At 41.7% G+C, this 17,742-nt stretch overlaps 1 protein-coding gene across 2 annotated transcripts in view; it reads right to left on the bottom strand.

The window, feature by feature from the left end:
• Positions 1-13,679: 13,679 nt before the first annotated feature.
• SAMD13 (sterile alpha motif domain containing 13) overlaps positions 13,680-17,742 on the bottom strand; it is a 46,867-nt gene continuing 42,804 nt past the window's right edge. For both annotated transcript variants that reach the window (XM_068538042.1, XM_068538043.1), the window contains exon 4: positions 13,680-13,838. In XM_068538042.1, the coding sequence (XP_068394143.1) occupies positions 13,695-13,838 (144 nt within the window). In that variant the 3' untranslated portion in view covers positions 13,680-13,694. The remainder of the gene's footprint in view (positions 13,839-17,742) is intronic.

Here is a 17,742-nt window from a genome sequence, read left to right as displayed (position 1 = left end):
CGGTGGACCCTTTGTTTTGGACGTGTAAGACCCCCTATCCAATAAGCCACTGACGCCTCTGTCACTGTCTCCGGGCTTTTTCCTCAGTCTCAAGGCCGGGCAATTACAAGGCTTGCAGGCCTGCAGGGTGCAGCCTGATAGATGTCTTCTTGTGGTTAGAATTGTACATTATATGCAGAAAACCAGGCTTCCTGTTTCACCTCCTCTCAGCGCTGGGGGTGGGGGGGAGCAGGCTGTCCTGAACTGCAAACACCTGGGAAGTAATTTGTATCAAAACACTTTGTAATTTCGTGATGGAAGGTCACATGGACGCTATCCCAATTTTCTGGGAATCAGAGCTGCTCTCACAGCACTTTTCCCTCTCATCTCCCCATGTTTAGCCCAACACCTCAAGTCCTTTCATAGAGGAATAAAGCAGGCGATTCTAGCCCATTCACTACCTGGGAGGCAGTCTGCACGGTACACGGTGGAGCAGCTGTCACATGGGGCTTGGGGTTTTGGCAGCCAAGATTCTGGCTAAGACTTATTCCAAATCCTCTAAATCTCATCTCACAGGTTTTCATAGAGACAGGCTCAGAAAATGTCCCTTCCCTTCCTTTTTACAGTTAGACTTAAGTTCATACCATTCTTTACTCTTAGTAACCTGCTTTTTCTCCCTTTCCTCCCCCCCCCCCCAATATAATAGAAATAACTCTTGAGACAACACTTTACTTTGTCATTGAAACGGAATATACCCTTTTCAATCACCTGCTAGATTCAACTACAGAAATCTGAATTTCTCTAACCTCCTAACCCTCTATTCAGAGAAAGCACTCTCTTTCCTTTGGACTTGGGGCTGTCTGGACTTCTCGTTTTGTAGTCTCCTTTATAAAACCTTTGTAACTACTGCTTCCTCACCTGCATGTATGAGGAAACCAAAGCTTACTTCTAAAGACATGGATTTCCAGTCTTCCAACCAGACACACTGGGTTATTCCTGCTTCCAAATACTGGAATCTTCATCTTTTATTTTTTATAGTCTTTGTTCTTGCTTCTCCCAGAGCTCAGGTGCCTCTCATTCTTCCATTTGCCCAACTCTTTCCCAGAAATTCTTAATGTTCTTTGGATCCTATGGAGACCCTATTGTAAATATAATGGCTATGGACCTTCTTCTCAGCAAAACATTCATTCACATCTCTACAGATGCTCAACATCTGCTAAGGAAAAAGTTTACACTCTGTCTTTAAAGTATAAAGGATTCCATTAGGAATTTGCCACATAAGGAATATATTCAACCAAACGTAGAAGAAAGGCATACTGATTACCTTTATATGAGAAAGGATATAAGTGTGTTTAGAGTAAAAGAATGGTCGCAGATGTATTAATTTACTGAGGCTACTGTAACAAAGTAACACAAACTTGGTGGTGTGCATAACAATAGAAATTTATTCCCTTATTGTTCCAGAGGCCTGAAGTCCAAAATCAAGGTGTTGGCAGCGTTGTGCTCTCTAAAGGTGCTAAGAGGAGATGGTCCTTACTCTTTTAGCTTTGGGTACCTTTAGGGATTCCTTGGTTGAGGCTGCATCACTGCAAGCTCTGCCTTCATAATCACATCACCTCTTCTGTCAGTCTCCACTGTTTGACCTTTATAAGGACACTTGTCATTGGATTTAGGGCCCACACAGACAACCCAACGTGTTCTCATCATCTCAAGATCCTTAACTTAATGACCACTACAAAGACCTTTTTTCCACATAAGGTCACACTTATAGGTTCCGGCAATTAGGATGTAGACATAGGATTTTGGAGCCACCACTCAGGGAACAGTAAGCTTCCTGAGGGCAGCTCTTCTGGTAAATATTGAATCTTTAGCTACACACAGGCTACTGTTCCTTTCAGATCTGGGGATGTCACATCCCCTTCCCAGTTTGATCACATAGAGGTTTTTAAAATGCAAAAGAGCATGGACTTTGGATTTAGATAGTGCGATGTTTTAGACTAGGCTCCACCAATTTCTAAGCTGTATGATCTTGGAGAAGTTACCCTAAACTTTAATTCTCTAATTTTGAAATGGGAGTAATAATACCTACTTCAGAGTAACTGAGGATTAACTGAGATAATGCATGCATGGGTTAGAATGCTTTTGGTTGCCAGCAACTGAATACCTTACAGTGTCTTAAACGGAAAGGCCTTCTTATTAAGTTTAGAGGTAAGCTATCCAGGATTGATTTGGCAACTCGGGCTCATGCCATCTTTTGCTCTGCTGTCTCCAGTGTGTGGTAATGGTTCCCCCATGGACACAAAATGGGTGATAAAGCTCCTATTAAAGATGCTGTGGTATATTACCCACCGAGGTCTCCCTTGGGACAAAAGCACTCAGATGGCAGAAGTGTTGGTCTCTGATGGCCTATAGTTGGCTCCCTCTGCAGGAATTGCCCTTGGCTGAAGGAGGTTGTCTCACCCAAGTTTACAGCCTCTCCCCGGGAGCAGCTCATATCCAGTGCTGGTCAATGTGGGAGATACAAAATCTTGATCCTCTTCCCTCAATTGGGACAACCCATCAGGGGCATTCCAGCTCCATAGCTCCTGATTGGCTGAGGCTTCAGCAACTGCATCATAGTTCAAATTCTCCCTCTGCCCAATCCTGCTTCCCTGTCTGCTCACAGGCATTGTTCTGGAGAGCACTCCTCACTAAACGTCCTGCATGAAAATCTCAGGGTCTCACTATGTGTTTCATGGGCAAGACTATCTGTGATACCAGGGTATAGGAAGGGGTCTGTAAAATGGAATTTTAGGAGCTGGGCCACCCATTGGCCAGCTGGCAATGAGCCCCTGGAATGTTGTAGTCATGCCATTGTTACAACTTTTACCAGAGTTGAATTGGGATGTGATACTAGAGGCCAGGAATATACTGACAGGGGCAGTATCTCAGATGTTGCTGATACAGCCAGATGGCAGAAAAAGTTAGGATTGGGCCCAGGACTTAACTAAGAAAAGCAGAGCTCCAAGGAAGATTGAGTTTTCAACCCTGACAGGTCTGCCACCCCAAGGTTAGGGTCCTGACTGATGCATCTGAAATCTTGAATCCTTAGATCTCCCTCAACTCTCTGGACCTGCAGAAGTGACCTAATCCTCCCTGTTAAAAGCTAGCACTGCACTCCTTGCCTGAAGACAATGCAGAGGCTTCTGCCTGGCAAGGAAACACGTGCCCCCTTGAGATGTATCCCCACCTCCCCTCCTGGCTACCAGACCTATAAATAGGATCAATTCACATCATACACTACCCAGAGACATGCTGGGCCTGCTACAGGAGGAAAGGGACTATAGGCCAAAAGAGTGGCAAAGACTCAATCAGTATATACAGGAGCTGGAGGATTATACATGGGACTAGATACTGAGGGTGCTGATGGGATAAAACCTATCAGACTCAATCAAGGACGAAAAGAAGTGGTTTCCATTTGCATGGGATGGATCATTGTATACATTTATGGTTTTGCCCTAAGACTACGTGAACTCTTTTGCTATTTGTATATGTGACCTGGACCATCTGGACATTCCTCAGAACATCACATTGGTCCATTGTATCCATAATATCATGTTAATTGGACTGGAAGAGCAAAAGTGACATTTGTTCTCTGGAGAATGGTAGAGAAACCCATCACAGGCCTACCATATTAGTGAAGTTTTTAGGAGTCCAGTGGTCTAGGGCAAATCTGTCCCACCACCTATTTTTGTAAGGTTTAACTGGAACACAGTCATGCCCATTTGCTTATATATTGTTGTGGTGGCTTTTGTGCTACAATGGCAGAGTTGGGTAGTTATAACAGGCTGTTTGGCCCACAAAGCCTGAAATATTTACTCTGGCCCTATATAGAAAATGTTTTTGATCCCTAGTCTTGGGCATTCCAGGACATCCCTTCCAAAACAAAGGACACATTACTGAATTTCAAATTTTCTACCATGAAGAAGAAAACACTGTGCTTAGTAGTCTCTTCAGGTTTCAGAGGCATCATGTTCCACTGGGATATCCCAATGGGAATATTCATCCAACCCATTTACTGAGTGACAAAGAGGGCTTCCAGTTTTGTGTGGGCCCAGAGTAGTAAAAGGCTCTGCAGCAGGTCCAGGCTGGGTACAAATATTCCTGCTACTTGGGCCATATGAATCAGCAGAGCCTATGCTATTAGTGGTGTCTCTGATTGTGGAAGATATGGGATTTATGGTAGGTCCCAGTAGGAAAATTACAAGATAGACTCCTAGGATTCTAGAGAAAGTCTATACTGTCTGTAGCAGAGAATTATTGACCATTTGAAAAATAACTCCCAGTGTGTTATTGGGTCTTGGTAAAGACAAATGTCTGACTAAGGGAAAGCAAGGGATTCTGTGGTGGAGCTGGTTTCTATCAAACCTATCAAGTATTACAGTCTGGCGGCCTAGCAGCAATCCATTGTAAGATGGAGGTGATAGATCCAGGATTAGGCACAAGTAGGGCTACAGGACACAAGAAAGGCATATGGCCCCAACCTCCATGTCATACACCACTGCTTCAGCACCTCTCATGGCTGTAAGACCCACACTCTTCTTATGACAGTGGTGATGGGAAATCCTTCTAACGAATAAAGCTTCAGGAAATGCCCCAAAGGTTCATCTACTTTGGGGGAAAAAAGTGGTTTTAGATAATATATATAAACTCATGGGCAGTGGCAAATGCCCTGATTGGTTGGTAAGGATTCTGAAAAGAGAAAGATTGGAAGACTGGGGAGAAAAAAAGAGGCTTGTGAATGGATATGTGTATATTAATCATGTTTTTAATTTTCTGTATTTTTTTTTTTTTTTTTTAAGCTGTGTTGGGTCTTCGTTTCTGTGCGAGGGCTTTCTCTAGTTGCGGCGAGCAGGGGCCACTCTTCATAGCGGTGCGCGGGCCTCTCACTGTCGCGGCCTCTCTTGTTGCGGAGCACAGGCTCCAGACGGGCAGGCTCAGTGGTTGTGGCTCACAGGCTTAGTCGCTCCGCGGCATGTGGGATCCTCCCAGACCAGGGCTCGAACCCGTGTCACCTGCATTGGCAGGCAGATTCTTAACCACTGTGCCACCAGGGGAGCCCAATTTTCTGTATTTTATGTTTTGACATCTTGGGGGCCTTAAAGACCCAGGGAGAGATTGCTCCTCCCACAGATAGCTAGTACCTAAAGAGAGAAAACAACTTACTTGACAGCATGCCTCTCATATGCAAGTCAACCACCTCCTTATTGAACAATCAAACACCAAGCCAATATTTCCCCTGCCCTATGCCAACCCAAGGCCAGGAACCAGAGAGCTAGAGATAGCCCCTATGCCCCCAAAGCTTGCTGCAATTATTCAAACCATCCAACCTTAAACTATTTACTCTGCCCTGCCTTGTCTTTCCAGCGGTTACCCCAACAAAACCTAGGCTTTCCCCTAGCTTCTGCTTCTGCCTCCTAACCAAAACCTGATGTTTCCATTGTGGCCCTGCATGGCATGGCATGACCCCTTTTCTCAGGAAATGTAGGTAATAAATTCTTTTTTAAGTTAAAACCTGGACACAAGTCTCTGTGGGAGTGGTCATTAAATGTGAATATTTTTGTATTGCATAATATCTACCAAAGGGCATCAACCATGGAAGAGGCACTGGCCAATCAAGTAGACAGAATGACTTGGCCAGTTGATGTCAGTCAGCCCCTGTCACTGGCAATCCCAGTGCTGGCACAATGAGCTCATGAATAGAGTAGTCATGGTGGCAGGGACGGAGGCTATGCATGGACCCAAAAGCATGGAATCCTGCTTTCCATTACTGATCATAACTGTTGCTAACAAATATCCAACTTTCTAGTGGTAGAGACCAATATCAAGTGAGATCTTTATGGCACAAATCCTTGAGAAGACTAATCAGCTACTTGGCAGCAAGTTGGATACATAGATTCTTTTCACTCTGAAAGGAGCAGTGACTCATCTTAACTAGAATTGATATATATTTTGGATATAAGTTTCCCTTTCCTGCCAATGGGGACTCAGCCAGCAGCACTGTCCAAGGGCTTACACATTAATCTTGCATAACATTACTCAGACTAAGGGACCAAAATGCCTATTTTAAAGGAGCTGTGACAGTTTGTAAATGACCATATGATCCACTTGTCTTAGCACATACTGCACCATCCAGAAGTTGCTGGCCTGATAGTGATGGATTGATTTTTTAAAGGCATAACTGGGGCTCCAGGTTGGGGATGATACTATGTGATGATGGGGTATCATCCCCCAGGATGTAGTACATTCCCTAAACACTTGATTCTTATATGGTGCTATGTGTCCCAAAAGTAGAACACGTGGATCTGGTAAACAAAGTGTAAAAATAGAAATGGCCCCACTTACCATCATCCTAGTGACCCACTTGGGAAGTTTGTGCTTTCCCATCCCCTCAACTCTAGACTCTGTTTGTGTAGAGGTCCTATTCATAGAGAGGAGATACTTCCACCATGGGTTTAAAGTGAGAGTAGTTTAAACTGAAAGCTATGGGGTTGTACAATAAGCAAATCTGACAATTCTCAAGAAAGGCAGCTGTTTCCAGCCCACTACACAGCCAAGAGAGAATCATAATCAGACTGAAACCATAGGACATTTATGAAGGGGAAATTACATTGTAAAATGTGACAATGCTGTGAGTTTTAATTGAATGGTGGAGAAAAGCAGTGACACATATAAGTCAAATAATTGGATTCTTAGAACATCAAAGGCATTGAGTGCTGAAATAAACTTCTCGTTGAACCTTTTATTTTACATGGGAGGCAGTTGAAGCAAGAGAGGTTAAGAGGCTTGTACAAGGTCTTATATAGATAAGTCGGCAGTGGATCCAGGGCTAGAACACAGGTCTCCTGACCCCTAGTCCAGTGTTCCCTTCCTCTTCTGTGGATTCAAAGCTCCAGTTTTCCCTTTTAACTATGTGTGGATTAGGCCAATGTTAACTTACTCTGCATTGTACGTGCACACCATACAGAAGGCTGATGAATAGCCTACAGACATTCTGGTGGCTGGGAGAAGTCACGTTAGCATTAAAAATTCATTATAAAATCAGCCCAAATAGACAATTAGACAAACTGATGTCAACCTAATTGGCTCAAATTTATGCAGATCTACTGAGATTTTTTTAAAAAAATTTTTTTGCTGTTTATTATTGACCCACACGCCTTCATTAAAATCACAAAGGTATCAGAGGTCTCACTTTCCTTTGTCTCACAAAACCATTTTGAATGTCATCGAATGTTCATTTTGGATTAGGAAGAGGATGTATTTAGAATGCATCAAATGCCTCAAACTAACTTCTCTACGTCTTTGGGGACCAATAAAAGCTTATATACATTTTGCTGAGCACATTTCCCTTAACTCAGCCTAACAATTTTTCATGGAGCTTAAATTATGCAAGTTTTTTCCTTTTATGTGCCTTTATGAAGATAAAGCATCTAGAACCACCCAATATCCAAGGACCTAAGAAAGTAATTATTTTATATTTCAGTAATATTAGGGTGCATCAGATGAACAGTATTGGAGTTTAGCATGTGTTTGTTAATTCCGGGACTGGGCTGGGTTTAAAATATAGTGAGATCATAGTAATAAAATCACACTTTAAAGCACTCGTCATGTAATACTAATGACTGTACAATGTACTCTCAATCAATCCTCCATCAACCTTATGAGAATCTGGTACTATGGAAGGATTGCTAGCTTCCCCCTAGTATCCATCCTCCTGTCCTTGTTTAGCTGAATACTTGGCTGCCTGAAAGAAAGACTAGATTTCCCAGCCTTCCTGGCAGCTAGGTATGGCCAAATGACTAAGTTCTGGTTAAAGAGATGCAAGTGGAAATGCTGTATGCAACTTCTCATAACAGGTACCTTTCTCTCCTCCTCCATCTTGGCTAGAATACAATTGTGATACTGAAGCTTAAGCAGCCATCATGGACCACATAGGAAGCTATGTGTTGAGGATGGTAGAGCAAAATTCTAGAAGACTGGGACCCAGCGATTATGGAGTAGCCATACCAACTCTTATCTGCTTACCTTGAGACCTCATATATACTGTAGAGAAATTCTGTCTTGTCTAAGTCACTGTTATTTGGGTTGTCAACAAACTAATCCTAACTGATACACTGGAGCTGTCTGTCCTGAGATGTACTGTAAGTATAAAATACACAGTGGATTTTGAAGACCTGAAGAAACGATTGTAAAGTACATCATTAATAAGTTTTATATTGATTACATATGGAAAATGGTAATATTTTGGATATACTGGGTTAAATATATTCTCCTGTTTCCTTTCACTTTTTAAAATGTGACTACTAGGAAAATTTAAATTGCATATGTGGCTCATGTTTATATTTTTACTGGACAGTGCCAGGCTAGTGCTGCTTTGCTCTATCTGCACTAGAGAATAGATGAGGTACCTGAGGCTAAGAGGAGCCGTGCAACTTACCCAAGTTCCCATGTCAAGTCAATGATGGGGCTGGATTCACGCTCAGAACTATCTGGAGCAGCCCCAGTGCTTCCACCATTGTACCACAGTGCTTTTCAATTGGTGTCACTGGGTTCTGGCACAGCAGAGAGGATACTGGCCCAAACATTCATTTTTTTTAAAAATAAATTTATTTATTTTATTTATTTATTTTTGGCTGTGTTGGGTTTTCATTGCTGCGTGCGGGGTTTCTCTAGTTGCCGTGAGTGCGGGCTACTCTTCGTTGCAGTGTGCGGGCTTCTCATTGCGGTGGCTTCTCTTGTTGCGGAGCACGGGCTCTAGGCACGCGGGCTCAGTAGTTGTGGCTCGTGGGCTCTAGAGCACAGGCTCAGTAGTTGTAGTGCACGGGGCTTAGTTGCTCCGCGGCATGTGGGAATCTTCCCAGACCAGGGATCGAACCCGTGTCCCCTGCATTGGCAGGCGGATTCTCAACCACTGCAGCACCAAACATTCTGAAGCCCCAAACATTCATTCTTAAAGGCAGGAACTGCTGGTTGCTTGAAGAGTTTTACTGAGTTTTCCTCAAAATACATTTATAGTCTGATAAATTTTATAGTCCTATTTTCAAATTGTCTATTTCCCAGTATATAAAAATAGAGTATAATCTACTTTACTTATTCTGTGGAAGAAGGACATACTTTTTATTTGGAGATTGCCTGGCATCCCCAGCTTTTGTGATTTCTCCCTAAAGACAACTGTAAACAGGAACACCCGGTCCAACTAAGGTAAAGAGACATCAACCCAGCTACCTATTGTGGGTAGCCAAAAAACTGCTCTTGCTTTACTCACAGGGTCCTCCATTGTTCTGCCCCTGTGTTAGACTAGACACTATTTTCTTGAGGTTCACAAAGACACGGCAGCCACAGTCACCAAATGAGCCTGGATGTGATCATTTTAATCTCTTTCTCTCTGTATAGAACTGCCTGTACTGGCCAGAAATGGTACACAAAATACTTAATTGCCTACAGAGCTACAGCATGAAGCTAACAAGCTGCTCATTAATGCACCCATGGCACGCTCTCTCCTTCCTGTAGATTCTGTTCCTGGTTTAGAAGCAGAATTAACAAGTTTTTTTCTAAGAGGCATATCAGTCCTATAGCAGTCAGGTATTTGAACATTTAACTTCATCTTGCAAATCATTACAGAAAACACTTAATGGCTCTGTGCCCAGACCTGACCCCTGCAGATCCCATTTGTAATGACCGTCAAAGACAGATGGATCACCATCAGCAAGTAATTTTTGCATTCGGCTTCTAAATATGGGAGCGGTTGGGCAACTCTAAGGTCATTAGACTTTTTCAAATTAAATTCCTTCAAAGATATATTTCACTAATGCGATAGAAGGACATTGTGTGCCTCTGACAGTGGATGCTAAGCTCAGAGGGACAAATTCCTGCTCACATAGGATATTTGTCGAGGACAAAATGAAGAGACTGCTACCAACTGGTCTCTTTTTCATTGTCATCCTGTCCAGTAGGTATCAAAAAATGATGCTTAAGCCTGCTGCACATTCCAACGCAATATGCCAGCATGTTTTCTTTTCAGCTAAATCTACATGCAATTTCTAGTTCCTGAATTAACTTACTCTAAGGAGGCTCTTTGTGTGTGTTCTTTGTTTTAGATCAGAGTCCAGTTAGTGTAAAAGGGCGCAGCTGCTGGTTGCAAGATATTAGGGAAGTAAAGAGACTGTAATAAATTGGAGCTTTCGGCCTCACCTAGAAGAACACAGATGTAGTTGTAAAAACATACACATACTGCACTGGCCAAAGGAAAACACGTCAGCTTAGATTCTACTGAAAAGCAACCAGTTTGTGACCTTGCCTATAAATCAATTCATTAAATGTCCTTTGTAGAGTCTGGATCTGAGGTTCAAATGTGGGGAGGGGAGGTGGAGTGGCAATTACTTTTTAAAATCCCTCGTGAGTCCGATATCCTGTCTGCCCCTCTGGTTGAGAATAATCAAATTCATCATTAAACAGTTTTCACATAAAATATATTGGCATCAAGGCAAGCTCATTCCCACTTATACTCATGAATTGCTTCCTTATGTAGCATGCGTTTTTGCTGTTTGTTGCAGACCCAGATCACATTAATAGAAATCCAGTGTGATCTGAAAAGAAATCAGACATCTCTGGTTTTACAGCTGTCTGGAGACAAAGGCTGACTACCTGCTGAATTTCAAGTACTTCCAGCCTCTCTCTATGGCCTATTTTGATCACACTGCTTTTCCCTGGATGGGGTGGGGGAAGGAGGGAGGGAGGAAAGCACCTTCAGATATTGCCAAGGCACTCAGACCTGCCTGTCAGAGGCCTTTATTCTGGGTATAAGAAAGGCAGACTATCTTTAATTTGCTAATTTTGCCTGAAAGCTGTCAACAGAGACTGAGGAATGATTTTTTTTTCAGTTTGCTTTTCAATTAAGATAAATTCCTCTCCTTTTTTTTTTTTTTCTGACAAGCATTTATAGAGTAGTCCAGGTCTAAAGCTTAGTTGAGTTAGGTTGGGGGTAGTGAACAAGGCTTCTAACAGCTGTGAAAGGTGACTGTGATAAAAAATATCCAGAGACTGAAGGGAATGTGAGCCCAAGTTCAAATCTAGAGAAAAATACAATACATAGAGAAGATACATAGAGAAAAATACACACTTTCAGTGTCATTTTCTCCAAGTGTTCAACAGCCGGCTGACAGTGGTAACAGGAAGTTGTCCCCTGATACCCCTTTTTCTTTGTCTACAGAATAATGGGACTTCTGAATTTTAGTTGGGCCCATCGGTTCTAGGAAACAAGCCTCCCTTGCAGCTTAGATATGGGAATATGACTGAATTTTGGATAGCAAAAGATAAGAGGAAGTAATACTACTTCTTACTACAATTCCTTGGAAGTGTTCTTAAAGGAAGGAGGTATGTTCCTTTTCTCTTTTCTTCTCCCCACTAGTTGGAATTCAGGTGGTGATGGTGAGAGCTGAAGCAGCCATCTTGGGCTGTGAAATGATTCTGGGAATGAATAGCTGCATGATGGAGCAAAAAGATAGGAGGAACTTATTTCCCTAACATCATGGAGGGCCTTACCATCCTTAGCCCCTCTACCTGGACATTTACATAAAGAAAAGCAAGCTTCTGTTTTGTTTACATTACCTGGCGGGGTAGTGAGGGAGGCAATTTTTTTTTTTTATCATTCACAGCCAAATCTTTTCCAAACGAATACAGAAGGAATCAGGGAGATGCACAGAAGCAGGGCTCGGACATCCCTCATGCTATCCTTTTGAAGTAGAGAGAGCTCAAACATCGTCACTATTTCACTTGTGGAAAACTCCTTCAGAGAGCTTAAGTTCTTCCTTCCATCTTCTTTCTGTATGATCTTCTGTCCCTTCTTTCCAACCCAGGTCTCCAGCAGGTGTAGTCCTCATGTTTTACCACTATCACACCTCGCAGTACTTTACTATATTCTGCCTTTTGGTCTTATGTGTTGTGTAGACTGTGAAAACTTAGGGATGGAGAATGTCTCTTTTGTAAATCCTTCTCCCACTTATGCAAAACAAAGCATTACTTAAGTTTCAGGGAATTCCCTGGCAGTCCAGTGGTTAGGACGCCGCACTTTCACTGCCGGGATCAATCCCTAGTTGGGGAAAAATGTGAATTAATTTGGAATACATTTCTGAACCCCGCTCACTACACCATTTCCTCTGTTTCTTTTCACTCTCATCTTTTTAGACTTTCTTTTCTTTAGAGAAAATATCTCCACAGGGGACTAAATTATAACACTCTCTAAAATAAGGACTATTAACTTGAGGAGGGGAAAGAGGGAACTCTGGGGAGTCCATCAACTCTGCAAAGTTTTGTACGTGGGAATATGAGCTTTCATCTGGAGGGAGGGGCCAAAGCTTTCATCAGAATTTCAAAAAAAACCCACAACACCCCTTCCCCCACTGGGCTACAGCAAAAAAAAAAAAAACCAACTTTGGCTAAAATTACACCTAAACTTTGTTGTTGGATGGGGGTAAGGAATAAGGCCTAATAGACAATTCAGTTCATAAAGAAGATAAATCTACATATAGATCTATATGTTTTCGATATCTAACGTTTATTTTTTAAAGAAGGCTTAACTTTCTCTCCATGGTTTCAAGGAGTTACCTTAATCCTTAAGCCCAACCGAAGAGGCAACCAAACTGAAAAGATCAAAAATAAATACACTGGGAATAAACTGAAGCAATGCTTTATTGTGACCACAAAGCACCAATTCAACAAGGCATTGACACACAGAGATTGAACAAATGTCTCTTTAAACAGAGATGTAGCAAGCCCACTTTTTCAAGTTCTTAAAAACAAGTACTCAACTTGGAAATCAAACAAAGCATCAGAGCAATTAAAAAAATATTACACCATCATGAAGGAATATATATATAAAAATATTCTGTACTAGTAACAAGGCTTTTCAATCTATAACTCTTGGCAAATTTCTTCAGAAACAAATTATTATAAATACAAACCATAAAGTGAAAAAAAAAAATGCTTTCTTCAGAAACAAAGAACCAATTTAAAAGCAGATCTATGCAGAAAATACCATTACCCCCATGAAAGCTAGCTGAAGATGGATGGATGTCCCCAAAATACAACAGAGTTTTCTCTTTTCAGAGCTACAGTCTGCTCCTGAAGGGGCCATGATGCATGTCTGTTTCAAACATCGCAGCATATCCCAGTGAAACCTTAATAAGGTCAAGTGGAGGACCCTCTACAAAAAAGGGTGTCGGCAATTCCATCCAAATAACACAAGCTCTAAGGAGCAGAGGAATTCAAGGGAGGCACAATCCCTTTCTCTTTTCTCCCCCTCCCCAAGTTCTTGCTTTTGACCTCCCCACATCTGTAACTGAAAGATGCTCATACCATTCGATTCTTTTTTTCAGGAATTTGGGAAAGCAAACTATGAAGAAAATCCTCTTTGTGGGGAGGGCTGTCCAATCTCATCAAAAATCATTCTATTTGACAAACTCCACAAGGTAAACCATCCTGTCAACATGTCCTCGCTCCTCCTGGCTGAGTTCAGGTCAGCCGATGGATTGCCTAGTCTATCCAATAGGATAACGTTTCATTTGATTGAAATTCTTTACATATACACATGTATGTATTCTGTTTACAAAGTTTCATCACATGAAACTAAATTATGTCATTATGTATTTTTTGAGGTCCAAGACCCCAATTTGACTATACTATGAAGAGTTGTTCTTTAAATGCTTTGTCTGCAGAGGCTTTACATGATACTCATAGATTTTCAGAGCAGGCCCCAATTTTAACTGAAGTCCTGTCAACACATCATTTCTTGTCATCAGTAGCAGGGATTTTCCATCAATTTCCTATAATGGAAGCAGAGGGTAAAGCTCAAGGATAATGAAGAAAAAAAGGAAGGTCAAAGGAAGAAGTCATATTGCTTGTCTCCACGCTAAAAACATTATTTTTTAAATAGTGCCAGAAATGGAATCTTCTACTTTTACCTTCCATCTTTTACATTATTCTGGAGTTAAATATAATCTATAGCTGATCTTGTTTTCAAGATCACATCACAAATGTCGCATCTTAAGAAACTGACAGCAAGCTTGGAGTATGTACCCTGAAGGATCAAAGATGTTCCTTCTGAAAGGAATAATGACACTTTCCACTTGTAAAATCTATTGAAGTTTATGCAGAATTTTTGTCTAATTCCAAAACAAACCCTATAAATTAGGACAGGCAGGGACTGCCATCTTAATTTTATAGGCAAACCAAGGATCAAGGCAAGAAGTTAGCCTGCCCAAGAATTTAGGAAAGGGTGGCACAGAATTTGAACTCCCATCTGCCTACAGCCAAAGCCGATGTTCTTTTCATAACTCACTTCTGTTTCTCTTGACACTTAGAAGTAAATATGTGCTGTCTAGATGCACCAATGGGGACCAGAGCCTTGGGTTTTCTGAAACCTTTTCAATCATAACAATGGGCACTGGAAAAATGACTTACTCTCTGTGAACTTCTTTCCTGTCCTTTGAAAGGAGAACCATCCTGCCTCAACCTGAATATCAACTTTCATGCTACCCCACTTCCTCTCGGTGGAGCCTCAAGATTCCAAAGAAAGTAGCGAGGGGCACAGCTGTGCCCACCACAAATTCCCCCCCGTCCCCCAGTCTCCTCTCAGTCCACTCCCCACTCCTCTCAAGTACCCAACCAGGTAAACTTCACTCCAGGTACCCTGGAGACTACAAACCTTTGGAATGAAATAAAAATGGGCTTCTCGTGAAAGAGATAAGGACCCCAAATATAGAAAGTCTATAGTTTGAAAACCTTTGGAAAGGATGCACTGAGAAGAGTGTCGAATACCACCTTCTTTTTGTTATTGTTTGTTGTGGGGAGAATCTGAGCTGGTTCTTAGGAAACCTGGGTTCAAGAGATGGACCAGCTGAGCATGCTCAGTAAGCCTCGACACAGCTGTCCATGATTTTACCCACCTCCCCCACTGATGGACAGACAAGGAGACACTGTGTGCAACTGCAGCTACATAAAACTGTGACTCCCTCCTACACTGTCCCCAAGAGGGCCATTCCTCCAAAGTCTCTCATGTATTTTGCCAGGCTGTGAGGAAGATGTGCTCTGAATGTCTGAGTATGTGGGAGATACAGCGCTGGGCTAGGGGCTGAAGAAACACCCACTTTGTGACCTTAGGCAAGTCCCCTCCTCCTCTGTCTCCTTGGTTGATAATATGGGATATTGGGTTTTGACAGGATTTCATGAGATACCACCCTTGCAAGTGCTCCCTGACCTTTGTGTTACACAATCACACGTCAGTATTCCTGGACAGACCGCAGCCCTCATTTTACAATTATTTAAGGACAAAGGAATTGACTTTTCAATCCTAAAGTATCTTCTTCTATGTAGGCAGCTAGTAATCCCAAAGACTGTCCATCAGTAAAACCTGCAAGTATGCGAGTTGGAGAGGAGCCCTGACACCTGGAAACCACCACAGCAGCTCTGAAGGCATCGTGAGGTCACAGGAATCTGAATCGCAGGTTACATCAAAGCTCATGCTCTATCTTACACGCTGAGATGAATAGTGATTCACTCAGGCTGCTTCAAAAAACAGCAAAGCCCTTCCTGCTCTCCATCTTTCCTTTGCTGTTGTTTGCTCATATTTAACTTACCACATATTTTAAACGGGGACCAGGAGGAGATGCCACTGCTTTCATTTCTGTACAAGAAAACTTCCTTGACTAACTGCAAATGAATTTTTTTTACATCTTTGTTGGCAAAAAGTCCTTCTACAACTCAGCATTTCTGTCAAAAGCCAAGTATGTCTGTGAAAAATGCTGAAATTTGGATTTTATTTAAGACAAAATGGAAAATCATGTTTCATGCTCCAATTTGATTTTCCTTTGTTTGGTAGCTACACTGCCGTTCACCTCAGATGAGGGTTGCTAAAAGAAAGCTCCATCTGGAATTCCTCATTTAAAAATTTTTGAAATGAATATAATTCATATATACAACAAAACTTTCCTCTTAAACCATGACTATGGCAGCTCAGATGAATGGGAGTGGAGATGGCATAATGGAAATGGGAGCTTCCAGGTCAAACAAACTGCAGTCTGAACCCTGTCTCCACAACTTATTGTGTGGCTCTGGGTAAGGGACTTAACTTCCCTGAGCCTCAGTTTCCAAACTTGTATAATGGAAATAACCCCCTGAAGAATTTTGGAGGTTAAAAATGATTAATTCATATCAGGCACCTAGCACCGTGTCTGACATATAGGACGTTCTCAATGACTACTAAGTGGAAATGTGTAGGCTTTGAAAGAACTGGGATGTGTTCCAATTCCAAATCCATCTTCTGTTTCTTTTCTGGAAGTATGTCCCCTGCCTGAAAGCTACCCTTTGCCAGAGGGATGCAGGAATATTCTTGTTCAAGTTCAGAAAATTCACTGAGATTAAAAAAGTTCAAAGACTACATAAAAATGTGTCTCATAAAAATTGCAAACATAGGAAAGTTCCTTGATTAAGAAAGCTAATCATTTGTTATGTAATTTCTAGAAAAGCTTGCAAGGCAAATGAAATCCAACTTTTGCCAGTCAGCATGGTATACTAGGATGCGTGTGAGACTGGAAATTGGAAGACAGAGGTTTTAATGCAGACTCCATCAGTAACTTTCCACAAGGAACCACTCCTCTGGAGCCTAGTCTGTGTATAAATGAAGGAGTTGGAGTGTGACCAGATCCAGTTAAACAAACAAACGAAAAAAATCCCATGATTTTTCATTAACAATCCAAAATTCAAAACAAAAATATAATTCACATCTTGGGATTTTGTTTACATTTCTGTGTTAAGGGATAATTGTTTGTTAGTTTCAGTGAAACTTTTTACATTGCTTCTGTCTTCTGTCTTCATGTTAGAATAACCAAGTGCCTGCTGGGCAATAATACTCAAAATGCTTGCCTACTTAAGTTCCCGAAAGTACTCATGCATGGAAGTAAGGTTTCGAGATGACAGGTGTAAATTTCCAAAGAGGCCAAGACCCTAGATCTAAAAATAAATGAGTAGAATCCGTAGATGTTATAGCTCAGTAGATAAGCACGTGTTTCAGAGTAAGACACTATCTTATTGCTTATTAGGTGGGGCCTGGGGCTAGTTACTTAATCTCTCTAAGCCTCATTTCCTTATCTATATGGGGGGGGGGCGGGAAGTAGCTACTGTATCTCACTGCTGAAAAGATCATTGAGATATCACATGAAGTAGAATTCCTGACTTCTACTGAGCGGTCGATAAATCCTAGCTATTTTTAAAAGTATATTTAAAAAATCTTAGCCCATTTACTTTTCACTCTTTCTCTGACAACTTTACATAGGTGTAAAGTTGTCACAATACATAGGTGACTCTTTCAATTAAGCTTAATTATGATATGGTCCATTGGAAATGGGGAGAAAGAAGAGGTGGGAAGAGAAGAAGCAAAGAGAAAGAGGCTAGGAAGAGAAAAAGAGGACCATCAAGAAAGAGGCAATGGATAATAACAAGATAGGGCAGGAAAAAGAAGTCAGGAAGAGGAGTCAGTGGGATTTATAATGGTAGGGCCCTGCAAATGTCTCAGAAGGCCATATCTGTGGTGGCCTCTACTGTCCCAAATAGAGTACAGGAGAAAAGAAGGCTCAATTTAGAATCAGAAGACTTGGGCTGGAAGCCAAACTCTGCTGCTTCCTAGTTCCTATGGAGCATCCGGCCCATTATTCCCTCCCTCTGTGAAATGAG

The sequence above is a fragment of the Eschrichtius robustus genome, chromosome 3 (assembly GCF_028021215.1).
Source record: "Eschrichtius robustus isolate mEscRob2 chromosome 3, mEscRob2.pri, whole genome shotgun sequence".
Classification (NCBI taxonomy): domain Eukaryota; kingdom Metazoa; phylum Chordata; class Mammalia; order Artiodactyla; family Eschrichtiidae; genus Eschrichtius; species Eschrichtius robustus.
This window is presented reverse-complemented; position numbering and strand designations above follow the sequence as displayed.